General features: G+C 34.6%; 3 protein-coding genes across 7 annotated transcripts in view; all 3 read left to right on the top strand.

Annotated features, from left to right (window-relative positions):
• Nucleotides 1-11,150, top strand: part of LOC132177406 (MADS-box protein JOINTLESS-like) — a 55,127-nt gene extending 43,977 nt beyond the window's left edge. For 2 of the 4 annotated variants that reach the window (XM_059589701.1, XM_059589702.1), the window contains exons 8-11: nucleotides 10,275-10,323; nucleotides 10,491-10,604; nucleotides 10,712-10,765; nucleotides 11,058-11,150. In XM_059589701.1, the coding sequence (XP_059445684.1) occupies nucleotides 10,275-10,323; nucleotides 10,491-10,604; nucleotides 10,712-10,765; nucleotides 11,058-11,066 (226 nt within the window). In that variant the 3' untranslated portion in view covers nucleotides 11,067-11,150. Of the gene's footprint in view, nucleotides 1-10,274; nucleotides 10,324-10,490; nucleotides 10,605-10,711; nucleotides 10,766-11,054 lie in introns of those variants that run through there. The other 2 variants (XM_059589703.1, XM_059589707.1) reach the window with 2 other exon arrangements.
• LOC132177409 (uncharacterized) lies at nucleotides 287-1,593 on the top strand. Its single transcript, XM_059589709.1, has 5 exons — nucleotides 287-357; nucleotides 465-719; nucleotides 821-1,062; nucleotides 1,155-1,406; nucleotides 1,509-1,593. The coding sequence occupies exons 1-4, from the start codon at nucleotides 348-350 to the stop codon at nucleotides 1,401-1,403; spliced, it is 756 nt and encodes a 251-aa protein (XP_059445692.1). The 5' UTR covers nucleotides 287-347; the 3' UTR covers nucleotides 1,404-1,406; nucleotides 1,509-1,593.
• Nucleotides 5,787-7,835, top strand: LOC132177410 (MADS-box protein JOINTLESS-like). 2 transcript variants are annotated; one of them, XM_059589711.1, is made up of 6 exons: nucleotides 5,787-5,841; nucleotides 5,925-6,024; nucleotides 6,121-6,162; nucleotides 7,139-7,177; nucleotides 7,256-7,386; nucleotides 7,701-7,835. In XM_059589711.1, the coding sequence occupies exons 1-6, from the start codon at nucleotides 5,819-5,821 to the stop codon at nucleotides 7,729-7,731; spliced, it is 366 nt and encodes a 121-aa protein (XP_059445694.1). In that variant the 5' UTR covers nucleotides 5,787-5,818; the 3' UTR covers nucleotides 7,732-7,835. The 2 variants fall into 2 exon arrangements, with proteins under 2 accessions (XP_059445694.1, XP_059445693.1); XM_059589710.1 differs by having other exon boundaries at nucleotides 7,253-7,386.
• Nucleotides 11,151-16,750: the final 5,600 nt, after the last annotated feature.

Here is a 16,750-nt window from a genome sequence, read left to right as displayed (position 1 = left end):
TTTTTTTTTTGAACTTCACTTTCTTCCAAACTGTACAAAGGTTTTGAAATTGCAATTTAATGTTATTCTTATCGTTAGGATTTTGTATTAATTATCAAATCGCTAATAAGTCAAATATCTCTCTATTAATTACCATCTTTTTATTTATTTCTTTATTAGTTTTTCCTAATCTCTGTCTTTCTGTGAATATGTGGTTCTTTATATATCTCTTTCTTTTTCCTTTTTTTTTTTTTTTTTTTTTTAAAAAAAAAAAAATTTCTTTGTGTATATAATTTTAGATAGCATCTTTGGATCTCGTGCATCTTCTGGTAGGAACCTTCTTCAAGCTAGAAAAGGTTTGACTTACTATGCATTGCTGTGAGTGTGAGATCTGGTAGCTCAAAGTTTCAAACTTTGGTTTTATGCCCATTCTTTCAAGTTTTCAATTAGGTCTAGTTGGATGATAGACTTTGTGTTGTTTGCAGATCTATCAAAACAACTACAAATGGTGATAGGGCAAAGGCAAGGGCGTGGCCAAGTCCAAGGTCGTGGTCAACTCCGAGGTCAAGGCCGAGGCCTGTGTCATGTTGAGGATCGTGATAGGCCGACTCTCGTTGATGTTGATGACGATATGGACATGCCATCACCGGTGACCCTCGATTTGGTGGAGGGCCATAGCCATTCTTCCCATGAGCGGTCTGATGACATACCCTCATCGGGAGTTGCACCCACCGCAAGCTGTAAGTGAATATAAGATCTTTTTCCTATTAGTTTGTTGCATACACTGTGCGAACTTCTTTTCCAGATACAACTAACTACGTTTTCATATTTTGATTAATAGCTAGCACGTCTGTTAGAAGGCCAAGGGGTCAGAACAAGAATTCCAAGGTTAATGATATGATAGATAAGGATGGTCCGCTCAATTTGGAATTCAAGGATGAGTATGTTGTACCTGTGGGCGACAATTCCGGGGCGTGGTCGAGGATAATTTCTAAGATTGTCCTCGATCATTGCGACCTCCATTATCAAAGTTGGACCATGGTCCCAGATGAAATGGTGAAAAGATTGGAAGAACGAGTGAAGGTATAAATCTCATTGTGTATGTGTATTATGTCACTTGCTACAAATAATGTGACAAACTTTTGACCATTGTTTTCGTAATTACTATGTCTCAGGGTAAGTTCGTTTTGGATACGAAGCTACAGAAGCACAAGGATGCCTTAAAGCATCAACTAGGTAAGGCCTATAATAGGAAACGCTCCGCATTGCACCTCAAGAACTACCAAATTTATTTCAAAAATGTGGATAGCGATGATTTAGTAGCGGTGGCCAATGCTCAAGCCGAGGCGAGGGCCAATGTTCCAACTGGTATTTCTCCGGAACGATGGCCTGCTATATGTGATTCATTCGAAGTTGATATGTGAAAGGTAAACACATCTTATTCAAATAGATAGTCAATTATTATTTCTAAGATTTGTATTCAGCTATAAAAAATGAAATTAATATGTTTTTTGATTGAATTTTTGTAGAAAAAATCTGAGCGAAATAAGAAAAACAGAGCAAAGATGGAAACAAATCATACAGCTGGCAGCACGACGTTCGTCAATATCATTCACAATAAGATAAGAATATATAGTGTTAGGCTTTTATAGTAATGTTCTTTAGTGTAACAGTTAATTATGTGTATTATGTGCAGGCAAAGAAAATTAATGCCGCACCCAATCCCATAGAAATATACAAGGACACGCACATTAACAAGGATGGGAAATTTGTGAGTGAGTACGCTGAGAGTAAATATGTAAGTGAATGAAATGGGTACTCATGATGAATATGTCTAATGAACTTGCATGGCTTATTTAGTTGAGGTTTATATGGATTGTGCAGAATGAAATGGAATCAATAGCAGCAAACTCCGACAACACTAATGCCAGCCAAGAAGACATTGTCTTAAAGGTGCTAGGTGGACACCGCTCAGGACATGTCAAAGGAAAAGGTTGTGGTGCCAAACCTACCAAGTCAAATTCCTCATGCAACCAACAAAACCATGATGAATGCTTGGCTAAACAGCTAGAAACCGAAGAGAAACTAGCTGCTATGGAGGCATCATTTCAGGCCGAAATTAGGGAGTCCAATGCATCACAAATTGCTATGGAGGCAACATTTCAGGCCGAAATTAAGGAGTCCAATGCATCACAAGCTGCTATGGAGGCAGCATTTCAGGCCCAAATTAAGGAGTCAAAAGCATCTCAAGCTGCTATGCAAGCACAAATGGAAATGCTGCTAAAACATATAGGAGGGTAAAAGAATCTTGCCTATAACTTTTTTATTTTTTTATTTCACACACATATCAAGTAATTGTTAGAAAGATCATTGATTATGATATGAATTCTATTATTCCTAGGATTGGAGGGAGCTCTTATGGATCTCAAGCAAGTGGAAGCAACATTTGAAAGAGCTTTTGTTGTATTTTGTTTAAGACTTTGTTTGAATATTATTAAGATTTGTATTATAGGGTAAGAACTTTAAATAGTTTGAATGTTTAAGAACTTGGAGGGTGCTTTAGTTGTACTTTGTTGAAGAAGTTTTAAAATTACAAAGATTATAACAAATTTGGTTTGTGTTAGAAGGTAAGAACTTCAAACAGTTTTTTTGTTTAAGAACTTTGAGTTAGTGAACCTCTCTTGACATGTTTATCAAGTTGAGTAACCAATGCAAGAGAGTAATATTATATAACAATATTTCATTTTTAAGTGTATACAGGATGACATGAGTGGAAGATATGCAAGGAGTTGTGGCGCTAAAGGACTCAAATAACAATGGGTAAGATATTTCAATCCCATTGTCATTTACTTGTTGGTGGGAAGTTAATTCCATTTAATACAAGTATATAACACTATTTTCTTTTTTTAGTGTATGTAGAATGGCTGGAGAGAAAGATAGGCAAGAAATTGTTGCACTAAAGGACTTAATTGATGGTAAGTTATTTCAAACCTATTGTCACTCACTTGTTGGTGGAAGTACTGTGAAATGTAGCGAGCGGGAGGCTTGCATGGAGTTATAAGGATGGGTAGAATGTGAATTGGAGTGTTTGGTTTTTGATTATATTTGTTTGTTGGTTTGCGTTTGTGACCTCATTAATCATATAAGCTTATGTTTGTGTTTGATTGTGGTAATTAAGGCTGACGATCTTTTTTTGTCTTAAGTTATTTGTTTCAGGAAAAAAGAATTGCTTTTAGTCTTAGTTAATTCTTTTTTTTTTTTTGTTTTTTTTTTTTTTTGTTTTAGTTTGTTCATGTGAATGTTTGTTTCAGATCAGTGAGCTATACCCAGCTTGTAGTTAGATCTAACAACTAGTTTGACACCCCAAGAAGGTCTCATTTGGATGGTCTTTTTTTAAATTTTTGTCTGTTTTTTGGTGAATTTTATTTTCAACATTTGTTTGTTCCACCGTTATGTGAGTTGCTCTTCTTTTATAAGAATTTGCAAGCATGTAAATAGCAAATACTAGAAGCATTTGAATAAAAGATAGTTATTCCTTTGCTTGATGAGATGAAGTCCTTTATTATTTTTTGGACATAGTTTGTGCTCATAGGTGAGGACTCAAACCCTTCAATATATGTAAGGTTTGTTGCTCTTAGGGTCCACAATTCAAAGGCAAGCCTTGGATTGGGTGGTTTAGTTTGATTGACTTGGCATGAGTTTACTTTTGATTATAACCTTATTGTCCGGACGTCCCCAACATGTCATTATTTTGTGTTGTTGTTTCCCTCTTTTCACTTTTTGTTTCATGATAAGAAGTGAATCCTTGAATCCACTTGTCCTTCCATATGCAATGCTTGCACCAACTTGTTTTAATGGTTTAGCTATTATTCATTTGCTTGATGAGATGAAGTCCTTTATTTTATTTTGGACATAGTTTGTGCTCATAGGTGAGGACTCAAACCCTTCAATATATGTAAGGTTTGTTGCTCTTAGGGTCCACAATTCAAAGGCAAGCCTTGGATTGGGTGGTTTAGTTTGATTGACTTGGCATGAGTTTACTTTTGATTATAACCTTATTGTCCGGACGTCCCCAACATGTCATTATTTTGTGTTGTTGTTTCCCTCTTTCACTTTTTGTTTCATGATAAGAAGTGAATCCTTGAATCCACTTGTCCTTCCATATGCAATGCTTGCACCAACTTGTTTTAATGGTTTACCTATTATTCCTTTGCTTGATGAGATGAAGTCCTTTATTATTTTTTGGACATAGTTTGTGCTCATAGGTGAGGACTCAAACCCTTCAATATATGTAAGGTTTGTTGCTCTTAGGGTCCACAATTCAAAGGCAAGCCTTGGATTGGGTGGTTTAGTTTGATTGACTTGGCATGAGTTTACTTTTGATTATAACCTTATTGTCCGGACGTCCCCAACATGTCATTATTTTGTGTTGTTGTTTCCCTCTTTTCACTTTTTGTTTCATGATAAGAAGTGAATCCTTGAATCCACTTGTCCTTCCATATGCAATGCTTGCACCAACTTGTTTTAATGGTTTACCTATTATTCCTTTGCTTGATGAGATGAAGTTCTTTATTTTTTTTTGGACATAGTTTGTGCTCATAGGTGAGGACTCAAACCCTTCAATATATGTAAGGTTTGTTGCTCTTAGGGTCCACAATTCAAAGGCAAGCCTTGGATTGGGTAGTTTAGTTTGATTGACTTGGCATGAGTTTATTTTTGATTATAACCTTATTGTCCGGATGTCCCCAATATGTCATTATTTTGTGTTATTGTTTCTCTCTTTCACTTTTTGTTTCATGATAAGAAGTGAATCCTTGAATCCACTTGTCCTTTCATATATATGCAATGCTTGCACCAATTAACTTTAGTTATCTCGAGCGATTTGACTATAAATAGGCTTGATGTAATTCTCATAATTGTTATATAATAACATCTATTATAAGCAGGTCCTTTTTTTTTTTTTTTTTTTTTTAAATATCATTAGCGGCGACCTCAATGTCGCCGCTAATGATTTTTTTATTTTTTTACGATTATCAATAGCGGCGACCTAGATGTCGCCGCTACTGACTATCAATAGCGGCGACCTACCAGGTTGCCGCTATTGATACTAAGTAGCGGCGACATCTAGGTTGCCGCTATTGATTATCAATAGCAGCGACCTAGAAGGTGGCCGCTATTGATTATCAATAGCAGCGACCTAGAAGGTGGCCGCTATTGATTATCAATAGCAGCGACCAAGAAGGTGGCCGCTATTGATAGTCAATAGCAGCCACCCAGATGGTCGCCGCTATTGACTGTCAATAGCGGCGACATTTTTGTTGCCGCTATTGACCATCATCAGCGGCGACACTCGGCCCATTTCAAGCTTTTTTTGCGGCAACAAAAAAAGTCATTAGCGGCGACTAAAAGTCGCCGCTATTGACCCATCAATAGCGGCGACCCGAAATGTTGCCGCTATTGATCATCAGTGGCAGATTAATACCAGCAACTGAATAGCGGCTAAGGGTCGCCGCTATTGATCAATAGCGGCGACATTTTGCTCATTAGCGGCGACTTTGGGTCGCCGCTAATGAGCAAATTTCTTGTAGTGATATAAAAGAAAATTATACCATAATATGAAAAGCTAGATGCATTTTCTGGAATAAGTCTAACAACAAACTACTTGTAGCAATCCCAGAATGATAACCCTAAAATTTACAACATCCTTAAATATTTCTAAGGAAAGGCACGAAATCGATCCATTGTTATATAATATAATACTGAAAATCTTCATTAATGGAACCTCTTTGTGCCCTTCCAGCTTGAGAACGGAGCCTGCACCTCGTTGAGCAATGAAATCATGGAGAAGACTCGTGAACTGAGGTATTATGTTATAACGACATTTCTATATCAAGTTGTTATACTCAAAATTAATTAATGTACAAAATGATTACAACTAATTGCAGGCAGATGATGGGAGAAGAGCTCCAAGGATTGAATATGGAAGAACTAAAGAAACTAGAGGAACTTCTTGAGGAAGGCTTGAGTCGCGTTTTAAAAGCAAAGGTTGTCTCTCTTTGTTGTCTCTGCTTGCTGGCATTATAATGGAGGGATGAGATTTTTGTACTGTATCTTAACATGAGAAGCTTTTACGTGTTTCAGGATAAAAGATTCCTAGAAGAGATGAGTGCCCTTGAGCGGAAGGTGATCAAGTGCTAAACTTTAATTTCATATGACATGCATTTCATGCAATTATTATATATAATTTAGGAAGATATTTAATGAAAAGCATTTTCATACTGATATTCGTGAATACGTAGAATATTTAATTGAAATGTGAGGTAAATGAAAAAGACAAAGTTCGAGCTCATGACCTTTACTATAATACCATTTTAAATTACTAACTATCCCAAAACTTTAACTTGATAGGAAAAAATAAATTTAATCATTTAATTTATATTTTAACACGTATAAAGTTGCACACAATTACAGCAAAGTATTTGATAACTAGAAATGAATAGGTTGATGCAAGTTTATAAATTAAAATCAAAGAAATTTGCCTTCCTTTTGCCAAGGCCTTTGTATGTGCAGTGGCTTGCTCAAGCATTGGGAATGGTGTCTCACAAAGCTAACAACCACCATAGAACCTTTAGTGAAATCATTTTGGCCATAAATCCAGCACCATATGCTATCTTAAACCCATTTTCAAATAACATGCGAGTGTAAAAAAAGATAGTCTTACATTGGAAAGATATATGTAAGAAATGTGAATGGTTAATATAGCATTGTTGGGCCTAAACTCATAGGCTTAAGCTTTTAAGTTGTGTGGTGCCTCAACATGCTATATTATGGGCTCACAAAAAGACTCCTCATGGTATTAATCTTCCTAACACTTACAATTAGGCTTACATCGGTTGTTAGCGTTAATCTGAACATTTGGAAAAAAGAGGAATTTGAGGTTATTTTCTAGAAGAACCAAAAATGTTTTAAGGCACCCAGGCTCACTAATTAACATAATCATTTTTATGTCCTGGGTATTTCCAAAAATATTTTGCTCTTTGGATTTCTATGTTGTTGGTTTTGTTCACTTGTGAGGAGCAACTGTCTATTTGTATTTCTTCTTGTTCTTTAATATCTCCCTCTTTCTCTCTCTCTCTCTCTCTCATTTTTTAATATGCAGGTATCCCAACTGATGGAGGATAACCATCAACTAAAACAGGTATCAGGTCTTGAATTTCTCTACTTTTTTCTTTGTTTCCCTACTTTCTCAATTGATGGAAAATGCCTGTTTCAGCAGATGGAGAAACAGTTTAACATTAAAACACATGCAATTGAACAAGGTCAGTCAACTGAGTCAATCACCAATATTTGCAGCTCAGCTGATCCTCCTCAAGACCAAGACAACAACGACACTTCTCTCAAGTTGGGGTAAGTTTGCAACATTACAACACTAATTAACTTTGTTTTTCTGGTTTTCTGGTTATAATATGTAGTTAGAGTATTAAGATTTCAATCCAGGGATACCTTCATTTAAATTTTAATATTTAAATTTTAGTAGTTGGAGCATATAGTTTAAGTTTCGATTCAACAATTTGACCAAACAGATGGATCTGTCCTAGGGTTTAACTATTTAGTTAATATATTCTAAGCTTTGGTTGGAGACACAATGCTAAGACATATGTAGCATGTTGATATCGAAGAGATACTATAATCATCTTGGTATATTTTTCTATGTCTTGCAGGTTACCTTTCCCTACTGATTTTGAAAGATAAAAGAAGGTCAAGAGTACATGGGACACATTTTCTTTATGGGTAATACTATTTAGTAGATTGGGTCATCTTGTATAACTGCCATATAGTTAGATGACGTGACAAAAAATTAGCCAATGAATCAGTACTTGTGAAAATAAATAAATAAATCGAGTGATAATCAAATGGCTGATTATGACTGCACATGATCCAGGTATATAGTAATTATACAAGAGTCTACTAAACAGAATTACTCTTTCTCAATTTAACAATCGATTATCAAAAGCATTGGAAAAATAAATGGGATTCTACGAAGGAAAGGATATGGATTCCAGACATAATGCAGAATGACAATAAATGGGCTGAAAGGTTTGTTCCCAAATGGCCCATTAAGTAAAAGATCACATGCTATATTCATTTTCCTATTGATAAATTGTATCGATCAGTTAATGTCAAGCATAAAAATGTTTTACCAAGTTGATTATAGTTAATTCATAGATTATATGCTATTGTAAAGCAAACAAGGGCAGTCTTTCCACTTCTATATCTTTTGATATCTTAAAATATTAACCTTCCCATTCTTCAGGAAATGCTCAACGCTTCCCATTGAACTTGAACATACAAACATCTTTCTTTTTTTATATGCTGCTTCAAATGTATTGCTTTGATGAGAGGCCTGGTGACCTGAATGCAGTGCAGTCTATCTTAGATTGTTAATGCCGCCTTAGATTTTCTGAAGTTTTCTGATTATGTTCATTCTTGCAGATACAATGATGAAGTTTCCATTTTTTCTAACCATTCTAGAGCGTATCTATAAGCATGCAGAAACGTGTAGTGTTTGAGGGAAAAACATTGCTATGGTCTATGGAGTTTGTATCTTCAGAAAGCTATTCGATTGTGCTTTAAGTCCATGAATCAGGAGATTCCCAACCAAGTTCAAAATGGAGAGGCAAAGAGAAGGAAGAAAAGTTCTCTATCAACATTCAGTTCTCTGTCAAAAGATAGCATTTTTGTCCTTCCTAGTAATAGGTTATATATTAATTTCAATAATTTGTATTTATCTTGTCATGCAATAGAATTTCTCTGTACATTTTGTAAATAAATTGAACATGTTTCGAACTTTCGACTAAATATTTTTTTCCTTCTTTCCTTTTTCATCTGATGGACAAAGATTATATTTTGAGTCACTTGAATTAAACTTACTTAAATAAGAAGTGATAAACTTTTTTTACTGATAAGGCTCTATGGACAAATAAATCACATTCATTTGTCAATGACTCAATGCTTTTGTGCAATGGATATCAAGCGGTGGAATCAGGATGCAAAAAAGTTAAAAATTGCTGTCCCCACAAGACATTGCCAAAAATAGGCACTACATCGTGTTGCAGAAAATTGTCTTCTCATTTGCTATTGCTTTGGGTTGCCTCTCGGCCCTCTCCAATAACCACGGTATGTCAATCCTCCCATCTTTTCTACCTCCGGATTTTAACCAAGAGTATCTCCAATTGTTCATTAACCCCACCTTCAAAACAATCCATTGCATCTCGTTCATATTTTCATTCAACGGTCTTTCAAGTGAATGGAATCAAACACCTGCACATATAGCTCCTGAAACAAAAAAAAAAAAAAAAAAAAAAAAAACAGAAGTAAACACACTGTTTTTCTCACAGCATTCAACTAAAAATAATTGAATATTAACATTGAGGTGAAATGGGTGGAGGTGGATGTCCGAGCTGGTGCCGTGGTGGGCGGCGGCACCATAGTCGGTTACCCAAAGAAAAAGAAAGAATACCCAAAACCAAAATCCCTCGATTTAAATCCCCACAAAACCCAAATGGCCAAAACTCATAATCTGACAACCATACCATGACAAAGTGACGAAATTCTTACCAAGATCTTCCAATGAAAAACAAAATATACCCAAAAATTCTTACCCATTTTCGAAATCAAACAAAAAACCACCAACAACAAAACTCATCAAGATTTCAGCCCAACAAAACATATACCCATTCAGCCTACCTTAAATGGTGGCCGGCGCTGCTGCTTCGTGGTGGCCGGCGGTTTGGGAGAGAGAGAAATTGGTTCGGGTCGGCGCTGCTTCTGCTTCGTGATGGGCGGCGGCGTAGCCACTGGATGGTGTGGCCGGCGGTGGTGGATGGTGGTGGCGGCCGGATGTGGGTGGGAGGGGGTGAGAGAAATTGAGAGAGAGAGAGAGAGAGAGGGGTGGGAGATTTGGGATTTTCATTGTTTTTTTTGTTTTAAAATAGTCAGGCTGGTTAACCAGCCTACTTTCTTTTCATTTGAAAATGCCGACAGCGGAGAGAGGAGATATTTTTTTTATTTTAAAATTCTTGCCACGTGGACATTTATGGCCAAAACATGGACTTAATATTGCAACCAAACATTTCTCAACTGAAAAGAGTGTGTGTGACTTTTTTGAGATCTGAAACATCGATTTCTTAGATTCAAAGAAGCGTAATTTCAAGTAAGCAGCAAACAACCCTGGCCTAAAGTTGTTGAACTCTAAAGCAATTAGTTTCTTCTAAAGTGAATTGTTATTTGTACAGAGAAAACTTGAAACATTTTCAGAATCTTGCCCAGGGTCAAGCACCAAAGGTAATCATTTTTTCTGGTTAAGTCATAATTATTTATTGCGCGTGTTAAACATTGAGAACATCATGGGTGGACAAGTTTTACCCTTTTCCCTCATCTTTTATTTCCTTTTTATTTTCTGCAAGTGTCAGGAATAGATAGCCTGTTAAAACTAACAAGTTCTGAAACAGTTCATGATTATTGCTTGTGCGGACTCTAGGGTTTGCCCCTCAAACATCTTGGGGTTTCAACCAGGAGAAGCATTCGTGGTTCGAAATATAGCAAATCTAGTACCCACATTTGAGGTGTATTACATTGCATTTTGTTTATTTTGAATTTCTACTTCCCAAACAGACAAGCACTGAGGCTACAAAGTATTTTCCCCCTTCATTTTTTCTTCCTGTGTGTTCAGAGTGGACAGTCAGAAACAAATTCTGCATTAGAATTTGCTGTAAATGCTCTTAAAGTAAGTATTTCATACCTTGAATTGTGGACCCCCGGGGGGGTTGTTGTCTTCATTTAATAAATGAAGACAACTTTATTATTAAATGAACATAGATTTAAGCATCCAACTTTATTATTAAGTGAAGACTACAACCCCCACCCACCCACCCCCCCATTTTACCAGTATTTTACATGTATCATTTAAGTACCTTTTCTAAGAGAACATACTAGTCTTTTGTATGTGTTATTTCTTTTGGGTAAATAACATTGCTCTCATGTTTTTTTTAACTTTGCTAAACTTTTCTATACAGTAGCTTTATTAGAAGTTGGGTTGTTGTTGGAAACAATGCAAGGCTAATCACAAAGTCTGCAGCTTCCAACCTAAGCTTTGACCAGCAGTGCAGACACTGTGAGAAGGTAATATTTCATCCTTAATTTGAAATATCAAATCCCATTGTTTGACTGTTTGATTCAACATTAATATTCTCATCTTTATTTTGGTAATAATGTAATGTATTCTTGAATATGGGATTCGGAAAAAGAATAATTTTTTTAAGGACCTGACATAAATTGGGTCATTTGTGCCATCCAACAAGAAATAGACACCTAAGCATAGAACACCATAAGTGATTAAGACAAAAACACTAGATGTTATACTATTCACTTTAATGTTGTCACGTCTTTTAAAAAATTTAAATAATGTGACATAGTGTATACCATTAGAAGCACCAATTTTAAATTCTGACCATCAAATGCATCCCGTGGGGTGGGGGGATTATAACATCATGAGTGGTGCTCTGAATATATAAAGACAACACTTCTGATTTATAAAAGGTTCTTGCATGCTGAGTATCTAAGCCTCTTACATGTTTCTGTAATTCTACCACAGGAATCAGTCAACCATTCCTTGTCAAATCTGCTCACTTACCCATGGATAGAAGAAAAAATGGCTAGAGGAGAACTCTTTGTGCATGGTGGGTACTATGATTTGGTTGAGTGTACATTTGAGAAGTGGACAATGGATTATGAATGAGGCAATTTACAGAAGAATAGCAGATTTGCAGTCAAAAACCAATTTTACTGGTGCTGAATTTTGCTACCACCTTCTCTGTATGGTTTATAATGCTATGTTCTTTTAGTTTTTGGCCATTTCGGAATTTATTTTGATTACGAAAGCTGAAGCATAAGCTTGATTTATAGACATTGAAAATAATTGAAAAATACTGTTAATCTGTCAAATTTTAGGGAATATCTACCCTGTTGTATATGTGTCTCAATGAGATATGTTCTTTTCACTGTATAATATACCTATATTCCTGATGTAATTCTACTGACATTCCTTGGATTTGCAAGTTTTTTACATCTTTGTTTTACTCAATTGTTCTAATAAATTAGTTCATTCGACTTGTAGTTAAAATCATTAAAGGAAATTAGTCTCATGAAAGTAATTGGATACGGCAGGGTATGTGATTTGAGAGAAAGATATGGATGAGTGTGTGTATGAAGTCACCTGCATTTTGTGATTAATATCTGTCAATGATTTTATTAGAAGTTCGACAGCTATTACTAATAGAACCTATTACAAAATTCTACCCCTAGTTTTCTTTTTCTTTTTTTCTCAAGCAATACAAAGTAAAGGAGAGGTCACAGGGGTGGATCTTTTCCCGCTCCTAATTCTAATGGAGGATAGGATCGATGAGGGAGTAGTTGGAAATGTTTCCAAACAAATGATAGGAAACAACCTATTTAGCTACTTGGTGTGCACAGAAGTTGGCACATTTGAAAATCTTTGATGCACTCCGATTCTAGATGAGATAGTGCTGCTGAGTTGATGAATCTCAAAGATGATAGAGTAGAAGATCAATAAGTAATGAGCTGTGCCTAAGTGCCTTGTTGATGGCAAAAATGGGTAAGCATTGAATACCCTTCGAGCCGTAGAGAAGGACAGCCACATGAGCTTCCCTAATATTAGTTTCCACCAGGGGATGCTATTTAGAGTTTGTTTGGTTGTCTGTTTGAGGGCTTAAAAGTGCATCTAAAACACAAAAAGTTCGTTTGAAGAAAAAAAGTAATCGTTTGATAAAAAAAATTGAAAGCACTTTTAAGGGTCTAACAATGGCAAAACGCACTTTTGGTAAAAGGTTCATGAAATTTTTGCCAAAAAACATTTTTTAACTTAAAAGCTTTATTTCTTAAACGCAATTTCAAATAGACTCTTAGTAGTGGTCCATATTTCAATGAGTTAGGTCCCAAAAATGTTGGAGTTTAGGGGCTATATATTTGGAACTCCCCCAAATGATTCTTGCAAAAGGGCAGTCCAGTATGAGATGTTGAACAGTCTCTGAAGGCCCATTGCAAATGGGGCAGGAGGTATTTTCACAACAAATGTTTCAATCTTTGCTGAATCATTCTGAAATTATTATGTATTTTTTTTCTACTGGGTGATATAACTATATAAAGGATATGCGAAGGGCTTAGACGTATTCGTATATATATATATATATATATATTATTACAACTAAGGTACTATGTAGTAAAGAAAATAATAAGGAAATGTTTTGAGAGTTTTATGTATGTACACTGTTTATTATATGAGAAATGCTATAATCTAATAAAAACTCTATATTTTGCCCATAAAAGTTCACATGGCAAAATGCTATATCATCTTTTTGTGGAGAGAAAAAGACAAAACAAAAGAAGATAATGTGGCATCTTGCCACATGAACTTTTATGGTCAAAATATAGAGTTTTTATTGGATTCTAGCATATAATATGTATTTACCTTGATGGTGCAGATTCGGATCGTCACGATTAATGTTAATATACAATTATAATATAATATAACTAGTTACTTACTAATTAGGAAAAACTTTACTTAACATTTTTAATTTTTCACAACTTTTGCAATCATACCCTTAAACTATAAAAAATGTCAATTTAGGGTTGCCATCTTTTAGAAGTTTGCAATGTCAACTCTCTCATCCAAATTCGGTATTAAATCCTAAGGGAGAAAGTAAAATTCCTAAAATACTCGTCCAAATTCAAGATATTTTTGTACTTTTATAAACATCTTAAGAGTATTTTGAGAATTTCACTCATCAACTGTTTGATTTAACACTGAATTTTGACAGAAAAATGACATTGTAAACTTAAAAAAAAAATGGTAACCCTAAATTAGTGGTAGGGACAAGCAGGGGCAAAATATCATTAATATGTTTAAGACTATCATTGCAAAAGTACTAAAATAGTGAAATTTTCCATATAATTAATATGTTAATACGTTGATTGCTAATGTACATTAACTTTACTTAGTTATATACACGTACATCTATGATATCTAACCTATAAATTATAGGTAGTATATATATTGTCTTTAACCATACGATTGAGTCATTTCCAAAATAGTGTAAAAATAGGTGCTTCGAATTATTGCTATTTGACTCCAGCATGTTCTAAAAACATGAGGCAATTTGAATTGTTTGTTGACAAAAAAAAAAAAAAAAAAAGGTCATGTCAAACCTCTAAAATTATTTCAATATTGAACTTTAGACATATAATAGTTCTTAATGGAATCTTTTTATAAACAAAATATTTTGTCTCATGGTAGCCTACATATTATTGTTTTCTTAAGAAACTTTCGTTATTGTGTTAGCCATCACTTCAAATGTTTCTAACAATTCACATGACAATAATGACATCATCAAATATATAATACAAGTCTCGGTCCTCGACTCTTTACATAAAGTATATTATAATAAGATCAAATGGTTCAAGCCATTCTCTCTCTCTCTCTCTCTCTCTCTCTATATATATATATATATATATATATATATATATATATATATCAATTTGGATAGTGTGATCTTTCATTTGGCATAATCAGACTCCACCTCAGCACATACAAGCAAGCACCCACGTACGTACATTGACCCTACAGTCCTTTTGATTAAAAACCCATTTATATTTTGACACAACATTTATAAAAGATACAGGTCACTGAGGTGAGGGAAAACTGTTGCTTGTGTATACAAAAATTGATGTGCAATATCATCAGCAGGAAGATCAAATGTGAAACTATTAGAATGCATAAAATATTTACAGGCAGAAAGTGTGTTTCTTAATGTTGCTACAGTTTTCGGTATGGTATGGACAACATATCAATAACCTAGGGATTGAATCATAGCCGTACTCTTCCATAAAGTGAAGGGATAATTACCTCTTGAATTCTATGTATCGAAGTAATATCAACAATTTCAGGAGATGTTTGTCCCAAAAATACCTAATTATCCCGGGAGGTGCTTGTCCCAGGAATCACTCTTGAAATACCCTTCGTATCCTCCCGTAATATACAAATCTCAAGGATCTTCCTAAATGGGTCGTGGGCTCACCGCTAGTCTTGAAGCCAAGGATCAGTCAGGCAAGTTGAGTGGGATTATTCCCGACACTTCTCGGAAGGCAAATTGTAACACAAAATAATTGAATCACGTTTATTGCATATAAATTCAATGTACAATCTTGGGTGATGGTTCAATAGTCCTAAAAACAGTTTCAAAGTAACATAGTATACATTAGGGCATGAGTTTGAATCTCGTAATATAAATTTTTGTGTCTCATTAGCGTAAATTACTAAAGGTTTGATCACTCAAATCCTAATAAGGTTGGGTCATGTTAATTATGACTCAATCAGATTTAAGAGTGTCTTCATGAGGTTCCCACCATCCATAATCGTTCTGTACGAATCTTAGCAGATGTATTATCGGCACCATTTGCCAAAGGACCGGACTGGGAAGGAGAAAAAAAATACTAAATCAATTCCACTATTCATTTCAAAATCAACTTCAACATTCTTACTTTTTTCATTACATCAATCACTTTTTAGTACTATTCAAATAAAATAATCACTACAAAATAATTTTTTTTTACTTTTTTATATAAAATATTCTTACTTTTTTCTCACATCAATCAAATCTGCTACAATTTCGATCAACTTCCTAAGTCCACTCCTTGCCAATCCTTTCCCAAACATAGCCATCTTGATAGGGGTAGGTGGGCCATGAATATAGCTCGGCTCACATCTAACCTACGTACATGAGACAACAGCCTAAAAATGTGAGAAAAAGACATCACTAGAGATGGCTCCAAAGCATTCCCAACTTAATTAGGCTATATTTTTATATAAAATAGTCGACTTAAACCTATTTTCTTTTATTTTAGCTAACTACTTCTCAAAATCTCATTTGGCAAACTAATTTCTCTTTTTTTAAACATAAAAATATTTTTATTTTTATTTTATTTTTTATATTCCATCATTCACTTTTATTATTATTTAAATAAAAAATTATTACAAAACAAATTTTTTTCTATTTTTAATATAAAAAAATTCAAAACTTTATACTACATCAATTCACGTGATTTACGGTATTTAAGGCGGCCCTAAATCTCTTCTCTATTTTTTTAAAATAATACTTTTGAAATATTTTTATTCAAGTTAAAACTCATATCTGCCAAAAAAATCAGCACACTAGCTACTATCCACACCAACCCAACATCATTGAAAATCACTCAATTAATCGTCCAATCATCACAGCAAACCAAACCACAATCATCACTGAAAATCACCCAATCGACTCATTTTCTAGCAAGAGAAGAGGGAAAGAGAACACTAAACTCAGTCAATCAATCGCCCTTCGCTCACCAGAAAACCTTTTGTGCATAGAGACAACGATGAGTGAGAGAAAGCTTTAATGGAAGCTTAAAAAAAAAAAAAAAAAAAAAAAAAAGAGAGAGCTTCAGGAAATAATATCAAACCACTAAAGGAAAATATTATTATAAGAATAATGATAAAAACAAAAACAAAAAAAAACAAAAAAACAAAACTAATCTATTTTCGTTTGCTCCACTTTCTCGACAAGCCAAATGATCAACTGAAAAAAAAACCCCAAAAAAAAAAAGAAAAAAAAAAGCTGAAGCTAATCTTCGCAGTTCGGATATCAATATTGGTAGCAGC

This window comes from Corylus avellana, chromosome ca4, assembly GCF_901000735.1.
Source record: "Corylus avellana chromosome ca4, CavTom2PMs-1.0".
Lineage (NCBI taxonomy): Eukaryota > Viridiplantae > Streptophyta > Magnoliopsida > Fagales > Betulaceae > Corylus > Corylus avellana.
The sequence above is the reverse complement of the archived record's forward strand: the minus strand, read 5'-3'. Positions and strand labels throughout refer to the sequence as shown.

Excerpts from the sequence above, each read along its gene's own strand:
- LOC132177409 (XM_059589709.1), top strand. Across the intron at positions 720-820 it reads AGTTGCACCCACCGCAAGCT|CTAGCACGTCTGTTAGAAGG; the intron begins GTAAGTGAATAT and ends TTTGATTAATAG. Across the intron at positions 1,063-1,154 it reads GATTGGAAGAACGAGTGAAG|GGTAAGTTCGTTTTGGATAC; the intron begins GTATAAATCTCA and ends ACTATGTCTCAG.
- LOC132177410 (XM_059589710.1), top strand. The coding sequence starts at position 5,819 with ATGGAGAAGACTCGTGAACTGAG. Across the intron at positions 6,163-7,138 it reads TGAGTGCCCTTGAGCGGAAG|GTATCCCAACTGATGGAGGA; the intron begins GTGATCAAGTGC and ends TTTAATATGCAG. Across the intron at positions 7,178-7,252 it reads ATAACCATCAACTAAAACAG|CAGATGGAGAAACAGTTTAA; the intron begins GTATCAGGTCTT and ends TGCCTGTTTCAG.